At 36.5% G+C, this 23,209-nt stretch overlaps 2 protein-coding genes across 3 annotated transcripts in view; one reads left to right on the plus strand and one right to left on the minus strand.

The window, feature by feature from the left end:
• LOC140168019 (uncharacterized) overlaps window positions 1-20,521 on the plus strand; it is a 33,186-nt gene extending 12,665 nt beyond the window's left edge. Inside the window, exons 2-8 of the mRNA XM_072191326.1 lie at window positions 7,233-7,373; window positions 8,362-9,387; window positions 9,640-9,813; window positions 14,581-14,721; window positions 15,918-16,192; window positions 16,316-17,147; window positions 18,919-20,521. Coding sequence (XP_072047427.1) covers window positions 7,233-7,373; window positions 8,362-9,387; window positions 9,640-9,813; window positions 14,581-14,721; window positions 15,918-16,192; window positions 16,316-17,147; window positions 18,919-19,202 — 2,873 coding nt within the window. The 3' untranslated portion in view covers window positions 19,203-20,521. The remainder of the gene's footprint in view (window positions 1-7,232; window positions 7,374-8,361; window positions 9,388-9,639; window positions 9,814-14,580; window positions 14,722-15,917; window positions 16,193-16,315; window positions 17,148-18,918) is intronic.
• LOC140135720 (uncharacterized) overlaps window positions 1-23,209 on the minus strand; it is a 233,856-nt gene that overhangs the window by 44,813 nt on the left and 165,834 nt on the right. The gene's annotated exons all lie outside the window — the stretch shown is intronic.

A 23,209-nucleotide genomic window follows, 5' to 3' on the forward strand; every position in this document is an offset into this window, starting at 1 on the left:
TATTCAGAACGCATTTCGATATATCTGATGTGCTCTCATGTCCCACAAAAATACTGTGCAAATGTTGCTATCCAATCCCTTAATCTGTATAAATATTATTTGTGACCATCCGCCACAATGGGCTGTAATGTTGGCCTTTTCACTTTTTGAGATATTGGACAGACAAATTCTCCTCAAAAGAAGCTTTAAAATAATAGCTAATAATACACCATTATGTATATTATTGCATGTTAAGAAGGTAGCAAAAAATCAACAAATATGTTGAGAAATTATTTGTTTTCTGTTATTTATTGAAAGATTCAATGGATCATACATGTATCTCAGAACTATTTCTACCAACATTATGACCCCTTTGTGATGGATGGTCAAAACACAGAACAAGTCGCCAGACATGTTTTTGAGTTACAGGCCTTTAAAGATGACATTCGCATAAAAAAAATCAAATTTTGGAATTCTTAATTTCATCATGGTATTTGACTGTAGGACTAAATTGACTTTCAAATCCTTGGAAGTACTTATTAAAACAAGGTTTATTTAATCAATAATTAACAATTGAACTATGATAATAGCTATTCAATCATGCATAAGGCAGGAAACTAATTAGCCCATTACTCAGAATAGCAATTGTGCACAAATATGAAGGTATCATTTATAAAATTATCCATATCTTGAAAAGTATTGATGCTATGTATATAATTTTGGTATCATTTTAAAGCTTATTGTTTAGTGCATACATTTTTATTCAAATTATGAAATATCAAAGATTGTGACTTGTTCCTGGTTGTGTCAGAATGGGTCACATTTTTTATATCCTTCAATTTCACAAGCTGAAGTTGAATGCAATATACAAAGTTCTTTGCTCTATTTATGTTAGCTTGTGTTTAATTGTTTGCTAAGCAAGCTTTTAGTGATTTAGGGCTAAATGCAATACCTAATATTATTTCATTTATATTTTTTATTTAAAACATGAAACAACTAAGATGAAAAGCATATGTAAAGAAATGTCTGTAGTGAATCAGCATGGAATAATTTGTTTCTTCTAATTTTATGTAATTTTTGTGTACCATATTTTTGTCTTTATTATGAATATATAAGTTGGTTAAAATATATAATTATGTGTTGTAAAACGACTTTTCTTGTCAAGATGGCAATTTAAAGCAAATGATGACCAGGCAGTGGCTATCTCCTGGTTCCGGCACTCAGTGATCTGCGGGTACTCATGCTCGTCAAAATTTTCGCGAAATTAGGGGTATTTTCAGATAAAGAAACACAATTCGCGAAACACACAAAAAAGGGTAATTTTCATACCACTTGTTCGTGAAATGGAAAAAAGGGTGCTCTTTATTTATGTATCAAATGTATATAAATAATTGTAGTTTCTTCATATAATTTACGAATCCTACATGTATGCACAAACTCATCTCAGTTTCATTATTCCGTTTGGCGCACATTACTTCACATCAATAAACGACACATTCAACCGCGGGTGCCGTGCATTATACTATACGCGTTTCTGTCAGAAAAGGGTATTTTAGGAATGTTGTTCGCGTTTTAGCGAAAAAAAGGGGCATTATTGAAAGGCAAAAAATTTGTGAAATCGCTAAAACTATAGGGGTGTTTTTATCCTGAAAATTTCGCAAAAATGAGATGCAAAAGGGGGTGTTTTAAAGTTCCCTGACGAGCATGAGTACCCGTGGATACACAAAGTGCCAGAAGCGGGGGCTATTTCCAGTATAAAAGTACATGTATACCTCTATCTTATTATCATAGTGATATATATAACAAAGATTATACCTAGTATTTCGGCTTGTTTAAACGGTTGCTCTGTATGGAAGCACTTGAGTCCTGATGTGACCAGGGTCAAACAAAATGCTCAAGCCAAGCTAAAAAGCGTTTATACACATTAGGCAATTTTATTGGTTCTTAACAGTGTAAATGTACAATATTCAGTAAATGATAACATGGAGGGTCTCGTCAACACAATACATTAACCTAAGAATTCATATATTCAATTCAGTGAGGGAATGCAAGAACGTCCATCTTTAAAGCCACAGAATAAAACCACAGATATGGAAATAGTAAAAACTGACATTTACTAAATGTTACTTTCTGGTCTGCTGTTTTCCTGGGAAGGAGCATTTCCAATTTGAGCTAATTTGGGCCTCTGAGCATTTAAATAGAGTTTTATAATGTAATATGTATTATCCCAGAGAAGATATCTTACACTTCCCACAATGCATTTCTTCCATTTCAATTTTCTGTCGATTTGCTCTCTATTGCAACATGGGTTGATAGTGACAAAAAGTACCTAAATGAACAGACCTTGCAAAATGTTAATTTCTCAACTATCGACCCATGTTTAGCAAGTATATTCTCAACATACAAACAAATGGAACCTGTACAGTAGTGTCATTTGATGTATTGAGGTGATGCTTCATGTTGCAAAGGATTCTGGGAAGGGTAAGATATCTTCTTTGCACCATGCCTATGTTGATTCTTTTATTGTATTCCTGATGAATAATTATATGGCCTTCTTGGAAAGCAAAGTTAGACAATGAATGTTGTACCTGTATGAAGAAAGCTTAAATAAATCCATAAATAATCCATTATATTATCATACTGAGATTTATTTGAAATCTTTCCAGATCAATGTTAATAATAAGGACAAAAAAGTTATTTGCTTGTCCTCATCTGATCCACCGTCTCGGTAGTCCTGACCGTAGAACTTTTTTTCCCCAAAATACCATTTCCTGCATGTTTCCCTTCTGTCCGGTCGTTCCTAGCCTAGGGTTCTGATATTTCGCAATTTTGTAAGCAGTGAATGTATCAACAAAAATATAAAACTATTTCCTGATATGCTAGTGAGATTTATGTGAAAGTCCAATGCTTTATCGAATGTATATGATCCTTAAAATGATATGTGGCTATTTTGATGATGTTTCAAGGTAAATAACTTACAAAAATTATGTCACATAGTCACACTCACAAAAATTAATTCTGAAATGAAGTTGGTAGAGTTGGGTTGTCAAATTCAGAAAACAATAATCCACATTTTCTCAATGTGATAAATGTGTGAGGATTTAATTTCGCGAATCAAAGGTCCTTGCGAAATTAAATACCTCGCGAATAAAGTGGTTTTACAGTATTCATCTACTTCTACCCTCCTCCTATATCAACCATGTTGTCTTTTTTAAAGACAGTTCTTGTTATAGGCTACCTCTGTGCCCTGTCTCTGTGCATGCAATCAATGGCTCAGTGCAGTCAAAGATATAGGCCCCTGGATATAGGTCAACTTCAAGTTCAAGGTATCAATTGGATATACATGCACTGCACAACTTTGGGAATGACATGTGAGCAGGGGTAGCACAGCGTACCTGCCCAATCTCACACATGAATGAGAAGTGAATGCAGCATGCACATGATGGATGCAGCTCAGTCCACCATGACCCATAGCATATACATGCAGGCAATACAATAAACAACAAAAATGGCTGAAGATATTGGCAGCAATGATGTAGCAACTTACAGACCCAATACAGACAGAGGCTGGGCCTGGATGGTGTTAATAGGGTGTTGTTTAAATCGTATGTTATGTGATGGGGTGTTGTCATCATTTGGTGTGTTTATTGTGGCTTGGCAAGAACAATTCCCAGGATCTGTAACAAAACTCACATGGATAGCATCGCTGGTTGTTGGAATAACACACATAGCTGGTAAGGTCTCATTATTTTATATCATTAAACTTTAAACATAATTAATATACTAGCTGTTACCTTGCTAGACAATTGCCCATGTCATTTTATTTTTCTAATTTTGAGAACAAGTACAAAATATACTTGCCTTAAGTATGCAGTTAGGCCAAACAAAATTGTTTGATTATAGCGTAACCCGACTGATCGTAAAATTAGGCCTGACCCTAACTTTAAAAAACAACAACAACAAAACATTTAAAAAAATTTAATTTAATTATTAAAGGGCATTTTGTGATCCACAGCCTCATCCCCCCACTTTTCTCAAAAAAAGTTGAGATTTTCATACCACTGAAAACCTCTGGCTACATACTGTTTATGTACCAAACATTTCTTGCAGATTAATTTGTTAAACAAAAATATCGTCAAATTTGAATCATAGACTTAAGACTTCGTGATTTAATTAGTCATTAACGTGAATTACTAATTAAATTACTAATTGAATGACTAATTATTGATAAAAAGACTAATATGTGATTACGAATTAATCAATAATTAGTCATTCAATTAGTAATTTGATTAATGATTAGTCAACAATTAGTCATTCACGTAAATGACTAATTAAATCACGAAGTCTTAAAGGTGAACCTCATTGAAAATAAAGTTATATATCAATGGAAAGCTTATGATGTCAGGAAGCAGAAAAGAATATTTTTTATTTACATAGCGTACCAGGCTAGACATAATCTCCATGCAAAGATTGGATATTGGCACCCCCCCCCCCCTAAATTACAAAACGAAATCGTCAAATTGGGCGCTTTTCGTTGATGACGCAGCCCAGGGACACACAGTTACTTCGGGTTTGATTGTAAACACAATGTCCGTGTATTACTGTGGCATGCATCGGGCCAATGCACGAATTCAGTCATTGTCAACTTACTTTACATGAAAAATATCTTCAATAAAATAAGAATAACATGAAGGAAATATCATGATCAAATCAAGAATGAAGTTCCTGAATAAAGTGTGTGGATTTAAAAATGGGAAAAGTGCTGGCCGGGGTGATTTGGGATAGGCCAAGCCATCCACGATATGCATTATAGTAAAGCACGAAGGGCGAAGATTCGCCGAAGAACCGGAACCAGTTCAGATCGTCACACCAAGTTGAGATGAACTTATCACAATGAGAAAATGAAGGAATAGAATAAGGTACATGTACAGGATTTTTTAAATATTTCTTAGCTTTACAACCGGTCATGGCGGTCATGTATGATAAGCGAACTTCGTATATAGATACATACGGGATGAGCTCAGTGACTGACTGAGTCTCACTACGCCGAGTGTTCAGTATCCGCGACTGTACTGTACTTGCAGACAAAATGACCAATTTGATATTCACATTCTGATATTTCCAACTTATTGCTACTTCATCAGCAAAATTTATTCCTGTAAATGTTCCAAATATAAGGGAACGATTGATCAAATCTGCTGAAACACCCCCATCATACACACAGCGCAAGTGCTACCGGGGAGAGCCCCGAAGCGAGTCGCTGTGTTTGTGCATATCCGTTGCTGCAATTTACGCATCGTGTTCGGTAATCCATAAAACATGAATGTTTCACTTTTTCAGTACCGTACACTGATTGTACTATCATTAAAGAATCGTGACACAAGTGACAATATTTTAATTTTATTCAGATTTCAGAATTCCATCAAATAACGGTCTACTAAGCCTAAAAAGTATCTGCCCGAGTATCTGTTTCTTTCAATCGCGATTGTGTGGAAAGAATGTATTACATAATGCGCTAAATATGAAAACCTTTATATGGGCTGGATTTGATGAAATCGGCAGTTTTTATTAGTTTTTGATTACTGCAAGGCTTTTTTTTTTTTTAAAGATATTTTAAAATGTATGAAGAATAAGGAATGTCACAAACAAGTATTTAATTTGTTATTCGATCATGTTTATTCAGTCCATGACATGAACGGTAGCAGCAAGCATTTGCGCATGGCCCATTGATCCCAGCGCGAAATTCAAACTCAATTACCCAGTTATACCCAGCCAGTTATGACTGATTTTGTCAAAAATTTACGGGAAAATTTATGTGTTGACAATAATTCTATTATTTCTAATATATATAGAAGGAACCAGCAACTTGAAGAGTCCTCTAATTTCAAGCTTTATTGTCAAAATCAGACTTGCCGGCAGCTTGCAAAGTACAGGAAGCAAGTCTTGTTTACATGTTTCCGACTAGGATCACATGACTGCGAACCCTGAGCTTACGTCCACGAGCATTCTCAAGGTCATAGACGATTGATTTGGGTGCTTTTTAGGCGCCTTAAAAAAGACAAAAAATTCAATCCTTTTTTAATTTTTCAGCTTTATTGGCCATCAAAAAAATCGGAAAAAATAATTTTTAGTATCCTGACATCATAAGCTTTCCATTGATATATAACTTTATTTTCAATGAGGTTCACCTTTAAAGCCATATTATAACATTTTCATACAAAATAGATTAGCATTTCTTTGCCATAAAATGTTAGTTCTTACTGTCAGATATATCCCCTTTTACCATTTTGACCAGTCCCTAATATCTTCCTATTTATTCTTACATGTCCCTTAGGCAGTGCCTTATGTAAGAGATTCAGTATAAGACAAGTTGTCAGGGCAGGAACCATTTTGACCAGTCCCTTATATCTTCCTATTTATCCTTACAGGTCCCTTAGGCTATGCCTTATGTAAAAGATCAGCATAAGACAAGTTGTCATGGTAGGAACCATTCTGACCAGTCCCTAATATCTTCCTATTTATCCTTACAGGTCCCTTAGGCAGTGCCTTAATATGTAAGAGATTCAGCATAAGACAGGTTGTCATGGCAGGAACTATTTTGACCAGTCCCTTATATCTTCCTATTTATTCTTACAGGTCCCTTAGGCTATGCCTTATGTAAAAGATCAGCATAAGACAAGTTGTCATGGTAGGAACCATTCTGACCAGTCCCTAATATCTTCCTATTTATCCTTACAGGTCCCTTAGGCAGTGCCTTATGTAAGAGATTCAGCATAAGACAGGTTGTCATGGCAGGAACCATTTTGACCAGTCCCTTATATCTTCCTATTTATCCTTACAGGTCCCTTAGGCAGTGCCTTATGTAAGAGATTCAGCATAAGACAGGTTGTCATGGCAGGAACCATTCTGACCAGTCCCTTATATCTTCCTATTTATCCTTACAGGTCCCTTAGGCAGTGCCTTATGTAAGAGATTCAGCATAAGACAGGTTGTCATGGCAGGAACCATTTTGACCAGTCCCTTATATCTTCCTATTTATTCTTACAGGTCCCTTAGGCAGTGCCTTATGTAAGAGATTCAGCATAAGACAGGTCGTCATGGCAGGAACCATTCTGACCAGTCCCTAATATCTTCCTATTTATCCTTACAGGTCCCTTAGGCAGTGCCTTATGTAAGAGATTCAGCATAAGACAGGTCGTCATGGCAGGAACCATTCTGACCAGTCCCTAATATCTTCCTATTTATCCTTACAGGTCCCTTAGGCAGTGCCTTATGTAAGAGATTCAGCATAAGACAGGTCGTCATGGCAGGAACCATTTTGACCAGCATTTCATTTACTGGAGCATCGCAAGCCACCAGTCTCTGGCATCTCTATGTCACATTTGCTTTGGCAGGTATGTATATAAAGTTTGTCTTGAAATCCATTAGCAATAAAACTAAACTATGCAAAAAAAGTTTCTTTATGGTTAGGAAATTTATACCCACTATTATAATCTAGCAACTTATTTTGTATGTTTGCTACATAATCGCATGCGGGGGATTGTCCTGCACATTTTGACACCTCAAACACTACCCTACAAAACAACTGAGAAAAGATATGAATGTTTAAGTACCAAGAGGTCAACAGATAAAAATGGCAAAGAAGCCTATTCAATGGTTTTAGAGGTGATTCACTGAGACGCCGCATGGCTGCTGTAAGGGAAGCCAATGGTGGACACACAAAGTACTGAAAGACTGGTAAAGAAAGAGATTAATCTCAAGTTGGAAGCGGCAGTATGATGCCGGAAATGTGCTCAGCAAGTAAACAAAAAATGTTATCTGCATGTTTGTTGTTTTGTGTTCTTTTATGCTGAAAACTTGAATGGCCTTTTTGCAATTTTTATTTTTCGACCTCGTGTTACTTACACATTCATATCTTTTCTCAGGAGTGTCGTAGGGTAGTGATTGAGGTGTCAAAATGAGCAGGACAATCCCCCGCATGCGATTATTTAGCAAACATGTAAAATTAGTCGCTAGATTTTAATAGTGGGTAAATTTCCTAACCATAAATTTTTTTTTTGCGTAGTGTATATGAGATGGTATACAGGGGAAAGAAGAATTATGCATCGCACACTAGCACAATTAAACATGTATTTATAAATGGAAACATTCATGATACGCATAGGTATATATACCAGAGTAAAAACTCCAGACATACCTGCCTGTGCAGGGCCTTGAACTGCAGACCTCTAGCTTGTCGAGGGAGCGCTCTAACCACTGAGCTACACAGACTGTCCCTGATAAACAGGACTCAAGTCTGGTATTTATGGATATGAGCAGTATTTTTGTGGCAGATGTGACATTATGCCAACATTTCTTTCTCTATCTTTCTTTATTTTGTAGGCCTTGGATTTGGTTTGACTCTTCAGCCATCATATGTCGTACTAACCTACTATTTTGACAAAAGACTTGCCCGAGCCAATGGAACTGCATTTGCTGGTGTTGGTGTTGGAATATTTGCAATCCCACCATTTTTACAACTTATCATTGACTTTTATGGCTGGCAAAGTGCCTTACTTATTATGGCAGCTATACTTGGTAATTTGGGCGTATGTGCTGCTATCTACAGACCATCCAAACTTGAAATTGAAAACAGAACTAGTAGGCCAAAGCAAAAGGCAAATCATTCAACTAGTTTTGAGTTAAACTATATTAGTGGCATGGAGAATGTATCTAATGAGCAAGATCTAACAACTCCGCGAGCCGATCAACTTCACAGCAATTCATCACCTGGTACTCACGAACTTCAAATAGGCCTGGAATCAAACCCAAAAGAAACAATTGAAGATAAATATTTCTCACAACCAAACAGTTCATCACAAATTGAACTACGTCAAAATGATGCTCATCCAAAATCTTCCAAATGCGATGCTTGTGCAAAGTGTTGCAGTCTTTTAGAACTATTTGATTTTAAGCTGCTGACAAACTTTTATTTTGTGCTTCTACTGATGGCCTATTTCCTTCATGGTGTTGCTTATATTATCATCATCCACTACTTGTCCGTAAGAGCTGTTCACTCCGGTATATCTGAAATCAATGCTGCCTACTTAATATCTGCCATCGGTATCAGCTCTTTACTATCCCGACTGACGCATGGCTATATCATAGATTATCACATCATGAGCGCTACAGTTTTGACCGCGATTGTGTATGTTATAAGTGGTGTATCTAGTGCATTAAATCCAGTTTCGGACAGTTATCCTGTGCTGATATGCCTATCGGTAGTATTTGGTCTTACAAGTGGTGTGTTTAATTCAACAGTACCGATAATAGCTAAGGAATATGTTGGTGCTAAGCAGGTGTCTGCGGGTACAGGATTGATATTACTAATCATAGGAGTCTCATCAATTCTGGGTGCATATGTAACAGGTGAGTTTCAAGGAGCGTGCAGTAATTTTCCAGTGAAAATCAAATTTGATGTGCAAAATGGGATGTTGAAATTTCGAATTAAATCATCTCTTAACTGAGAACTACAACTGGATGACTGAGAACAATCATCAAAATGGAATGTTGTTGCAATGAATTATATTTGACAAAGATTTAAATTTGTATCATAAAATGTGCAGATTCAACTTAAGAGATATTAATTTGTTAATTTATTAAAACATTTTGATTTTGCAGGTGTTCTAGCCGATGCTACCGGTAGCTATGATATCCCTTTCTACTTGGCTGGTGCCTGTTTTCTGATCTGTGCTCTTCTCATTTTCGCCTTCCCTGGTATCAAACTTCTGAAGCGTCACCAAACTGGACACAAAGATGAAGATGATACAACTAAAAATGACCAGTTAGAACTTTGAAGTGATGAGATTCCATCCACAAAAAAGAGCAACCAGGATCCTCCTACAAATCCTAAGAGCAAGGGGAGCAACCAGATTCCTCCTACCAATTCGGATGCAATTCCACCCACATAGCAACTTGATGCCATCTATAAATAAGCTATGAGATTCCACCCAGTGTTTGAATTAATTGTTTTACCTTGGGGAGCACTTTTGCACCCCACTTTGAAAGTTGTGGTGCAATTTCATTTGATGCTGAGAGTAATTTGAATTGCAGTCTCAGAACAATCAAAATAAATCTATAACTTTTAGGACACTTATGGACAACATAAGCCTATATAGAATTATACAGCATTATGGAACTTAAATGAACACATGTAAAGTAACAGTTCATTTCAGTGTTTTGCTTCTTTTTGAACAGTCTCTTTACTCTCTAAATATTAAATACAAATAATAAAGAAAAGTGACAACTAGCCATGTAAGCCTTGCACATCATTTCTTGTAAAATAAGAAAGATACCTGGGCTAGACACCATATGATACTGGATTGTGTGGACATCAAGTGAAAATAACTGAAACTGATGACCTGATTAAATGCAATTTATAGACTCTTTTTTCAAATTATTTGTACATTTTTAATCAGGGCAGTTTGCAGTGACTATCAAACACATAAAGTCAGTGAAATGTGGGTTCACAATTTTGCACCACACTTTGAAAGTTGTATTGCAACAAGCAAATTTGTTGGTGCAAATAGGGCTTATTTTAAACTCCTATTCAACCTATAAAAATTGTAAGATTCCACTTATATATAAAAGATAATGTTATTCTGCTTACAAAGAACTGGTAGATTCTACACATACACAAAAAAAGATTATTTCATGTAATTATACAAATACAAACATTTTTACACTATTACAATATTAAGATCAGTGTTAGGGTTAACTAACATGTATTTTCCTAGATTGAGGCCTATGTTAACCCTAACACCAGTAAACACCAAAAAATACCACAAGTACTATAACCACTGCGCATGCATGCATCCCATGTGTGATGCCATGACGCAATCACCCCATATCCTACATATGCACAGAATCCCTGGCCGGGCCAGCGAAACCCCCATGCCCGGGGGGGGGGGGGTACTCAAGTTTGGTTTTGGTAGGGACGTGCCGCTGAGAATTTGAAAGTGGACCCATAAATATACCAATTTTTCAAGAAATTTGGACCCATTTATATACCAAAAGTAAAAATTTTCGGCCGAATTTAACCCAAATTGTCTTAGTTTTTACAAATTTGTCCAAAATTTAGGGAAAATTTAGGCTAGATTAAGGAAAAATTGGGCTATTTTTCGAAAAAATTGAGAAAATTTTGAAAAAAGGACCCATTCATATACCAAAATATGCTTTGAAAAAGGGGTCATTGATATACCAAGAGGCTGAAAATGCTACCCATATTTGCAGCACGTCCCCGTATGGTCATTTGTACTGAGTACCCCCCCCCCCGGGCCCCCATGGCTACCGGTTGGTGCTTGTGTGCTTGGCACATGAGGGTTCTAAGGTTTGAATCCTGGGGGTACCAAGTGACTCTTTGTTCATCTTCTCTCCTTTTCATTCTTCTTTAACTTCCATGGTCAGTGTTAGGTTAATAGCCTAGTTTGTTTTAACATTCTGTATTATGAGTATGAGGCATATTTAGTGTTGTGTGCCCTGTAGCTTGCCTAGGCATTTTATTAGTTTGAGGATATAAATAGATCCTGAATATATGTTTGCCATTATGTACAATGTACATTACTGGTATCGACAAGTTACAGCTGCTTAAATGCTGTATCTGAAGCTGTGTGAATATGTACTGCACAATGCTCCCAAGTGGAACAGGGCGAACAGGAATTGGTATGCGCCTGAATAGAAGCTTGGTGCTTTTTGTTAGTCTTGTTTTAGGTATGGTTGTGCAGCTGCTCTGAAGCTAGTTGAGTCTTGTATTTGAATAATTGATTGGGGTACATGTAGAGATGATTCCAGTCTATTACAGTTTGGGGGAAATTATGAATATTTGTAACATTCATAGCACAAGTGATCTGGTATGAATCGGAGTGCGAGTGCCAAGATTTAAGTAGTAGATGTTCCACCGGCAGGGCCAGGAAGCCCGGTCTGGCTTTGTGGAGAATACATAGTCCATCAGCGGTTCTTCTGTCATAAAGGTTCTTCTATCCTGTAGGTTCTCTAGTTAAGTGTAAGTTATATCTTGGTGTAGATTATTCATCCAGCCGTTTAGGGTGCCATTTTTGGCTATATCAACCACTTAGGGACCTCTTTTATGAACCTCATAAATCACCATTCAGGGTAACATTTTACAAACCATTTATTTGGAAGAATGGTGTGATTAACATTAGATCTTAAAATCTTCACAAGCTCCTAGTCCAAGACATAGGCTACCTGTTAAAATAAATTTTTTACATCATGATCTAAAAATATATTATATTACTCCATTTAGGGTATTACAATGTTGACAGTTTTTGCGACATTTAGGTAGCAAATTTACTACCTTTACGGGCTTTTGCCATTTAGTCTGTTTTTAGGGCTTATTGAGGATGGATAGCACTTTTATATTTGAGTGACCCCCCGAAAGGTTCTACCTGTATATCAAAAACATGCAACTACTGTAAAAGTCAATATTTTCGCGAGAAGATATTTTCGCGATTTTGAAGATTTTGTCAATTGCACGAGAATTAAATTTCGCGGTTTTGATATTGATACAATAGAAACCTAATGCAAAAGTTTATTTTCGCGAGTTTTTATTTTAGCGATTTTATGTCCACTTGCGAAATTAGCGAAAATAAAAACCTCGAAAATTTCTACTTTTACAGTATATATATGTGAGTTCATGTGTGTAGTATTACTACTGTACTAAATGTAGTAAGTTTTATTTTATTTTGTAAAAGACCTGAACCGTGCAAATCCATTGTCATAAGGTGAGCCAATTTACAAAATGGGCTAGTCCAGTTGAAATCCATGCACCCCCTGTGGAAGACATGACCTTAATCTCCCACACAGGGGGTGTAGATTTCAAATGGAGCTACCCATTCAGGTATAACCCCATTTGAAATTCACACTCCCTGTGTGGAAGATTAAGGTCATGTCTTCCATGGGGGTGTAAGGACTTCAACTGGAACAGCCCAATGTTCATATACTTTACAGTCTGTCCACATAGAAGTACAAAGTAAATAGACCTCGGAAACTGGAGGTATGAGAATTATTATTTCAGTGCAATGCTTCTTTGGCGTGCCAACTGCTGAGTGATTTGTAATTGCTGAGCGCACCACGCTCTTTACGTGTGGCGTGGCGTTCGCGTGTGACGCAAAGCATCAACCCCCGATGCCACAGATTTGGTTTGTACTTCTATGTGGACATAGGCTATATAGTATATATGGCTTATGGTACGAAAATGTCTGCAGCGATTGGCAGCAAGGAGGTGGTAACTTTAGCCTCAACAGCACCCAAGGCAACTCAGAATGACAGACCCAATATAGACAGAGGCTGGGCCTGGATGGTGTTAATAGGTTGTTGTTTAAATCACATGTTATGTGATGGAGTGTTGTCATCATTTGGTGTTTTTACTGTAGCTTGGCAAGAACAATTCCCGGGATCTGTAACAAAACTCACATGGATTATATCATTGGTTGTAGGAGTAACACACATTGCTGGTAAGTACGTTGCAGTACGCCGTGCATACTATCAGGCGCAGATCTAGGCATGGGCACACCAGGCCTGTACGTGCCTCCCCTTTGCGAGGTTCCTAAAAAATAAGACCCTTTTTTGCTTTTAACTTTTACATGTTTTGCACGCACAGTGGCAGCTTCAGGCAGGGACATGCCCGGCATGTGCCTCCCCCCTTAAAATACTGCCGAGAAAAAAAATAGACAAAAAAGAAACAGAACACAACGGGCACTATTTAATTCATATTGCCTTAAATAATAGTGTAAAAAAGTCCCTTAAATGGCTTCAATTGGGCCTTTATTTTGACATTTTTTTCCAAATACAGAGGGGGCACCCCCACACCTCTGTGTATGGATAAAGAATTGTCTGTTTTGGCATCTGTTTCAGTCTGTACACTCAAGCAATGATAACAATAATAGTGCAAAAATGGTCCACGAAATGGCTTTAATTATAGACCAATATTTGGAAAAAGTTCCTCAGCGCAAGCGGGGCCCTATGGCTGCTTTGCCATTCAAAGAGGTAGTGGCAAAAAACATTGACTGTGCCCTTTCCAAAATTCCTGGATTGAAATTTTTTTTTTTGGTTGCAATTTCGGGTACCCGGTTACCCGCCCGAAAAATGCGCCAGGTACCCGGGCACAAAATTACCCGAAAATCACACCCCTAAATGATACCCTATCGCATCACAATTGATCTGGTAGTGGTATAGAAGGCAGGATAATTTGTTTAATTTAAATTTTTATGCCTTTTATTCTGTGAAAATGAACTCTGAAAAGATGGTAAAATATTGATTAAAAAATTCTCCACTAAAACTTAGTGTTTTGTTTTCACGGCAATTTCTGAAATAAACTTCGGGTGCAATGAGGAATTTTTGTGTCAAGTAGAAAAATCCACTGCCTCTCAGACAAACATTTGTTTTAGCTTGCTATAGAAAATTTTGACCAATCCCTTATATTTTCCTATTTATTCTTACAGGTCCCTTAGGCAGTGCCTTATGTAAGAGATTCAATATAAGACAAGTTGTCATGGCAGGAACTATTCTGACCAGTCCCTAATATCTTCCTATTTATCCTTACAGGTCCCTTAGGTAGTGCCTTATGTAAGAGATTCAGCATAAGACAGGTTGTTATGGCAGGAACTATTCTGACCAGCGTTTCATTTATTGGAGCATCGCAAGCCACCAGTCTTTGGCATCTCTACATCACTTTTGCTTTGGCAGGTAGTTAAATCTCAGTAACAGTTATATGAGTTTTAATTCAGATCCTCACCCCTCCCAAAAAGTTCCTCCCAAAAAGTCCACATTTAAGGGTACAAGATAATTTTTTGCATTCAAGCGATTTTTTTTTCTGAGGGAGGAAGGGCCACATTTTGGAAATTCTGCATCCCCGCAAAAATAATTCTGTGTACACGCAATGTATTGAAAGACACAAGTGTTTGGATTTCTTCATTGATTTTTTAAATATTCAGCTTAGAGACAAACATTTGTTTTCTATGTCCTGAAAAGTTATCAGACATTTCATGTTATTAAAAAATAAATAGTGTATTAAATTGCAGGTTATTTACAATGAAAGGTGTTGTCATTGCCGAGCCTCTTTCTGTCTGCTTACTCATTTGATAGTTCTCTCAATTTATATAGATGAGGTGACCTCAATGTTTATCAACAAAGACAAGGGACTAGTATATCTTTATGCTTGAATGAACCCATGCAACCACTACACTGTTTAATAGTCTTATTGTGATGTGGCGGGAGTTTTAAAAACACGAGCCCTGAACAAAATATGATGCACGCGCATACTGCCAGGCAAAAAACAATAAAAATTGTGATGATGCGTGCGCATACTGTCAGGCATTGACGTCAGAAGTCACATCATCTATACATTAGCTGATTAGCATGATCAAAACACCTGTATGCCAACCTTATAATAGAAAGATTAATTTTCAATAATTTTAGTTTTGGATGTATCAAATCCTGTTTGGGCTCTGATGCATAATTCAAAAAAGTTACATACTTTTCATAGTGCATAATTACCCCAGCAAACACAAAAAGCTTTTACGAAAAAAAAGCGAAACGGCTTTACAACTTCATGCAAAACATGCTAACATTAAGTTATAGAAGTGTTGACAATATATTTTGCAAACATATTTGCCCAAAAATGTTTTACAGTAACATTTTGACAGCTAGTTTTTAAAATGTTATTGTAGTGTTTCTTCATATAAAACATTTTCATAACCTTATATAGCACAACATTAAAACATTCTTATCTTGAACAGTTTTACTGAAAAAAAAACCGACACATTTATGTTTTAAAAACAATTTGGTGTCAGCCAGAACTTAGTGAAGACCATGTAACAAAACAAATTACAGTTACATCTTCTTGAGATGTCTTTGTCTTCATGGTATTGTTTATTTTGCAGGCCTTGGATTTGGTTTAACTCTCCAGCCAGCTTTTGTTGTGTTAACCTACTACTTTGACAAAAGACTTGCCCGGGCCAATGGAGCTGCATTTGCTGGTGTGGGCATAGGGACATTTGCAATCCCACCATTTTTACAAGTTATCATTGACATTTATGGCTGGCAAATTGCATTACTTATAATGGCAGCAGTACTTGGTAATTTGGGTGTATGTGCTGCTATCTACAGACCATCCAAACTAGAAATTGAAAACAGAACTAGTAGACCAAAGCAAAAGGTAAATCATTCAACTAGTTTTGAGTTACTGTAAAAGTCAATATTTTCGCGAGAAGATATTTTCGCGATTTTGAAGATTTTGTCAATTCTGCGCGAGTATTAAATTTCATGGTTTTGATATTGATACAATAGAAACCTAATGCAAAAGGTTATTTTCACGAGTTTTTATTTTCGCGATTTTATGTCCACTCGCGAAATTCGCGAAAATAAAAACCTCGCGAAAATTTCTACTTTTACAGTAAACTATATTAGTGGCATGGAGAATGTATCTTATGAGCAAGATCAAACTAATTCAGGAGCTGACCAACTTCACAGCAATTCAATACCTAATGCACAAGAACATCGAATAAGCCTGGAATCAAACCAAAAAGAAACAACTGAAGACAGATATTTCTCACAAGCAAACAGTTCATCACAAATTGAACTACATCAAAATGATGCCGATTCAAATTCTTCCCAATGCAGTGCTTGCGCAACATGTTGTAGCTGGGGTTTGTTAGACCTGCTGACAAACTTTTATTTTGTGCTTCTACTAATTGCCTATTTCCTTCATGGTCTTGCTTATGTTATTGTCATCCAATACTCGTCAGTAAGAGCTGTTCACACTGGTATATCCGAACTCAATGCTGCCTACTTGTTATCGGCCATAGGTATCAGCTCTTTACTATCGCGACTAACGCATGGCTATATCATAGATTATCACATCATGAGCGCTACAGGTTTAACAGCGCTTGCATATGTTATAAGTGGTGTATCCAATGTATTGAATCCAGTTTCAGACAGTTATCCCGTGCTGATATGCCTATCAGTAGTAATTGGTCTTACGAGTGGTGTGTTTAATTCAACAGTACCGATAATAGCTAAGGAATATGTTGGTGCTAAGCAGGTGTCTGCGGGTACAGGGTTGATATTACTAATCATAGGAATCTCATCAATTGTGGGTGCATATGTAACAGGTGAGTTTAAAGAAGCACACTTGAAAATCATACTTGTTTGATATAGTTCTTGTTGTCTTTGAATAAGTTCATTAGGACTGATATAATTAAATTATCTACCGTAAAAACTTGATAGTTAGCACATGTGCTTACTATCAAGCGCTTTTAAAACATGCAAACATGAAGTGCCGCATCCACAAAAGTGTGAAGTGTTTTGAGCAAATCATCGATACATATAGTTATATGGGTCATTCTTCGGTAAGGTGCCTAATTGCAGTCCCGCCACTTTTGGGAGTCATAACTATAATACGAAACAGGATTTCAAATTGTTTTTTTAGCAGTTGTTTAATATTGACGTTCCTTTTGTATCTTAAAACATCAAAATATTAAAAGAAGTTCTTATTTTTGAGAAACTTGGTTGTACAGGGTGTCACAACTCCCAAAACCCTATGTCCCGATTGGGGGTCATCAAAACTTTTGATGCTGATATCTTTTAATGGATAACTTCAGCATCGTAAAAAACACAGGGAATTACAAAATATTTATTGTATATTGTAGAAAAAGTTATTGTAACACATCTTTCAAAGCAAGGAGTAAAAATAATTTCATCCTTTATGACTAAAATTTCCTGTACTATCAAGTTTTTATGGTATCAGATTACATTGCAGAATTTTTGGACTTGCACAACATAATCTGATAGTTAGAGCCATATTGTAACATTTGCTGAAGAGGATGCCCTCAATATTTTTTTAAAATTCTGTTTTACCACTAGTGTTAGTTAACTAAGATACCCTGCAAAAATCAAGACTTTGGGTGCTGTAGTTTTGTCAAAATCCGAGATTTTGAATAAACTCTCGGAACAAGACGTTTTATTATTATGCTTGAAATATTAGTCAAACGTGTATGCGGTGTTCATTACACAGTACATACATGGCGTGTGGGGACATACACACACATCTAAGGACCTATGAAGCATGACCGATGGAGTAACACGCATTGCCGCTGGTAGTAAATTCCAATTTTCTTTGCTTTACATGTACCTTAGTTGTTGAGCTCAAAATTAAAAGGGGACATATCTGACAGTAAGAGCTAACATTTTATGGAAATGAAATACTAATCTATTTCAGAATCTATTTTAGAAATGTTACAATATGGCTTTGGACCATGCCCTCCCCGCCAAAGCAAAACATATTTTACATATTTCATGCAAATGTTCAGATTTCCACTGTCCCTGAAAACATTTTCTGCCACTGAATGTCCCATTTCTGATAACATTCTTCTCATCTACATCCAGTTGCTATGGTGAATGAATGACCACTATACCGTAAGTCATCAGTATGTCCTATGTCAAATAGCTAGCTGTTGCAATCAAGGCATCTGAATTGACATTTTTGGTAAATCCCGAAAGCCTTTACAATTGGATCCTCACATACTTCACTACGATGTACACATAATTTGTTACTGCCCAGTTCATTGCAGGTAAACTATGCAGTAACAATATTCTTTAACGATGTGCGCATCAGTGTGACATATATAGAGGTCCAATCACAAAGGCTTATAGGATTCACCGAAAAGGTAAATTGCAAATTAATAATATTTGTTCATGAAAAAGCCTTAAGTGCATTGTAGGGTATAACAACCTACAAAATGTGTTGCTGTTGTTTGCAATGTATATATTACATTTGACACACATTTTAGTTTGAAATTGTATCATAAAATGATGTATTAAGTTTTAGCAGATGCAACTTGAAAGATAATAATTTGTTAAATTTTTAACATTTTGATTTTGCAGGTGTTCTAGCCGATGCTACCGGTAGCTATGATATCCCTTTCTACTTGGCTGGTGCCTGTTTTCTGATCTGTGCTCTTCTCATTTTTGCCTTCCCTGGTATCAAACTTCTGAAGTGTCATCAAACTAGACACAAAGATGAAGACGGTACAACTAAAAATGACCAGCTAGAACTTTCAAGAAGTGATGAGATTCCATCCACAAAAAAAAGCAACCAAGATCCTCCTACAAATCCTAAGAGCAACCAGATTCCTCCTACAAATTCTGATACAGTTCCACCCACATAGCAACAAGATGCCATCTTCAGAAGGTGATGAAATTCCATCTATAAATAAGCTATGAGATTCCACCCAGTGTTTGAATCAATTGTTTTACACTATGGACCACAATGGCCTCATCCTAGTGGCATAGTTCAATAACCTCACTTTAACACTGGTAGTGCAAAATTTGACCTCAAGTTGCAGAGTATGAGTTTTTGTACCCAAATTTTCAAAGGTCATTCAATTAATGTACAAATGTATTGGGTTTAAAGAACTGTGCCCCTGATAGATGAGCATGTTGTGGATCCTAGTGTTACCTTCGGGAGCATTTTTGCGCCCCATTTTGAAAGTTGTGATGCAATTTCATTTGATGCTGAGCAATTTGAATTGTAATCTCAGAACAATCAAAAAACATTTACAATTTTTAGGACACTTATGTTCAACATAGGCCTAAATAAAAATTATACAACCTATGGAATTTAAATTAACACACATACGGTAACAATTAATTTCAATTTTGTCTTTCTTTTTGAACAGTCCCTTTACTCTTTTGTGTATTTGCTATGATGTACACAAATAACTTATCACTGTAGACAAAATATTAAATATAAATAATAATGAAAAGTAGCAATTGGCCATGTAAAAGTTTCGTTTCGTAATTTCTTGTAAAATAAGAAAAATAATAGGGCTGGACATCATATGATACTGGATTGTGTGAACATCAAGTGAAAATAACTGAAACTGATCCCGATTGATTATATCCAAATTGTCAACTCCTTTCTTGTTTTTTCCAATTTATGTTTAGGGCAGTTTGAAGTGTCCATCAAACACATAAAGTCAGTGAAATGTGGGATCACAATTTCGCACCAAACTTTAAAAAATTGTAACGCAACAGATAAATTTTTGGGTGCAAATTGCACTGCAATACAGCATATTTTGTACTCTTATTTCACCTATAAAAGCAAGATTACACTTATATATAAAAGATGATGATATTCTGCTTACAAAGAGCTGGTAGATTCTGCACACACCACCACCCACACACAAAAGATTATTCCATGTAATTATGCAAACATATTTTTATACTATGTCTTGTCTCAAGTTAAAAGTAATGCCATGTTAAATTTTGCAGTGGCACATTCAAATTATGCGCTGATCTAATCATGTGGGGCGTAAACAGGTGATATGTCCGTATGCTGGCGATGCAACCACGTTAAAGCACTGATATGAATCTGCCTCTGCTATTACCCAGCATAGCATTTCTCTCAACTTGAGACAAGATACACTATATTTTGAATATCAGTATGAGGCATATTTAGTGTTGTGTGCCCTGAAGCTTACCTAGACATTTTATGTGTTTGAGGATAGATTCTGAATATACATGTACAATTAATTAATTATAATGTTTGCCATTCAATGTACAGTGCTTTTTAGTCTGTTATGAGAGTTGATTAATGAGCATGGGTAGGGATTTAATTTCGCTAATTTCGCTAGAAACCTTAATTCGCAAAATTAAATACCCGCAAATTGAACAGTTTTACATTGAATTGTACACATAAATTGCTGGATTAGCGAAATTAAATAGCCACAAAAATGGTGGTCATTGGCAATTAGCGAAATTAAGTACTAGCGAAATTAAATAGCTTTACAGTAATGTCAAAATTTCTGCCCGAATCACAAGTCAAATAATCGAAAAGTCACCAACTTTCTCTTAACCACTGGTTTCTATAGGACAGGAAGGTAGGGGAGAGCGGGGAGTGTTCGCCCTAGGGGCAGGTTCGCCCACCCCTTGTTTCTCAGCACTACGGCTATCAGGGAATTTGGTGATGGCAAAATTAGGTGACACAGGTCATTATAAACTTCTCATATTAGCTACGCGACATATAGGGACGTGTTCATCGAACTGCAGCCAAAACAAAAAAATTACACCAAAACGTAATTTTTCTTGCATTCATAATGTTGTATTATCATTGATACATAAATACAGATGGTTTTAATGGAAATCTGTATTGGGAACATATGGGATTTGTCAAAGATTTAATGCAGTTATAATCTCCTTATTCGATTTGTGTTTTGCATACCCTGAAGAAAATACAAAAATGTGCACAAGGGGCTCGTTAAGCCCTTTTGAGGATGGGGCATGTTAGCCTATATCTTCCCCAGGCGGACTTACCCCAAACTGGTGGGTGAACCTGCCCCATCAGCGTATTATGCAAAATATTGATAATTAAACCATTAAACAAGGTAAAACTACTGAAAAACATGTTTTTTTAAAGTTATGTGATATCGGTATTACTCATACCACAGTTTATGTCCTAATCCATTTCTCCCCGAAGTTGTAAACATGATACGTTTAAGCTCACTTTGGACCCCTACATTTTACCCTGACCCGACCCTGCAACAAATTTAGTGACTCCCAGAAGAGAATGAATGCCCTGTATACTCTTGCTAAATGTTTGCATTGAATATGTTATTGTTATGCAATGTTTAAACCTTTTTTTTGTGATTAGGGTGAACTTACCCCACCATATGGGCGAACCTGCCCCAATATGGGGCAAGTTCGCCACTTTGCAAAACTTTTTTGTTTGCTCTATCCTGTTGCTATTGTAAGGCCTATAGGTCTGGGATTGTGGCCGTATATAGCTAAGACATAGGGCTTTCACATGGGCTAATCAGGTCATCCCTAACCTTAAAATTGACATCGCTAGGCTGGTCAGAAAAAAATAGGGCGAACACTCCCCGCTCTCCCCTACCGGCTGGCACGGGAGCCAATGTTGAAAAGTCACCTAATTTTTTCTTTACCATTAGTTTCTATGGAACAGGAAATTGTCAAAATTCGTGGAAATTCTTCAAAAGCTGCCCAATTGTGCTTCCAAATCACAGATTTGGCAACCCTGACCCTCGTTCATGTGTGTAGCATTACTGTACTTGCAAGTTTTATTCTGTAAAAGACTTGAACCATGCAAATTCCATTGTCATAAACTACTAGGTGTGCCAATGTGCAAAATGGCTAAATGGGCTATTCCAGTTGAAATCTTTAGACGCCCTATGGAAGACATGACCTTAATTTCCCACAGAGGGTGTAAAGATAATCTTCTGTCTGTATGGAATTAAAAAAATAATATCCTGTTTTATCAAATGAAACATAGCTAAATCCTAATCCATTTAGTCAAATTTTAATATTTGGCCAATAAGAGGGAAAATGGTCCAAAACATGCAATTTTGCATGTTTTCTTACAATGAATTGTAGTCGCAAAATTCTAAGATTTGGCACAAAATCTTGAGAATAGGCTAAGAGCTAGGTCATATTTTTAATATTATGTTATTTTTGCTAATTGGGTATGAAAAAGATTGGGAGATTTTATCCAAAATTAGAATGCATAACTTGAAATTAGCCTTTGTTCAAGTCTATGGACTTGATTGTCACAGATTAACAAAAAGGTAGAAAACGCCTTAAAAATACATTTATTTCCAAAAATAGACCAAATATTAAAATTTGACTTTGATTGCCGGTTTGGACTAACTAAAGGATTAGGAATTTCGTTTGGCAAAACAAAAAGTGCTGTATTTTTCTGGGGCGTTGATGCTTCATTGTGTTCTATTCTGTAAAAGACCTGAACCATGCATTGGTCCCATTGTCTCAGTGCCAATGTGTAAAAATTGGGTTATTCCAGTTGAAATCCATACACCTCCTATGGAAGACATGACCTTAATCTCCCACACGGGGGGTACAAATTTCAAATGGAATCACCAATTCAGGTAACCCCATTTGAAATTCACACTCCCTGTGTGGAAGATTAAGGTAATGTTTTCCATAGGGGGTGTATGGATTTCAACTGGAATAGCTCTGTGTTAATATACTGTAAAAGGGGATATTTTTATGAGCAGTTATTTTCGCGATTCAGAGTAAGAGAAACGTTTAAGCGAATGTTAATTTCGCGATTGCTAAGTGCTGCCCTATACTTGTAATACATTGTTGCATGTATTCGCGAGGTGTTATTTTCGCATTTGGAGCTCCAATCGTGAAATTTGTG

The sequence above is a fragment of the Amphiura filiformis genome, chromosome 1 (genome assembly GCF_039555335.1).
Source record: "Amphiura filiformis chromosome 1, Afil_fr2py, whole genome shotgun sequence".
Lineage (NCBI taxonomy): Eukaryota > Metazoa > Echinodermata > Ophiuroidea > Amphilepidida > Amphiuridae > Amphiura > Amphiura filiformis.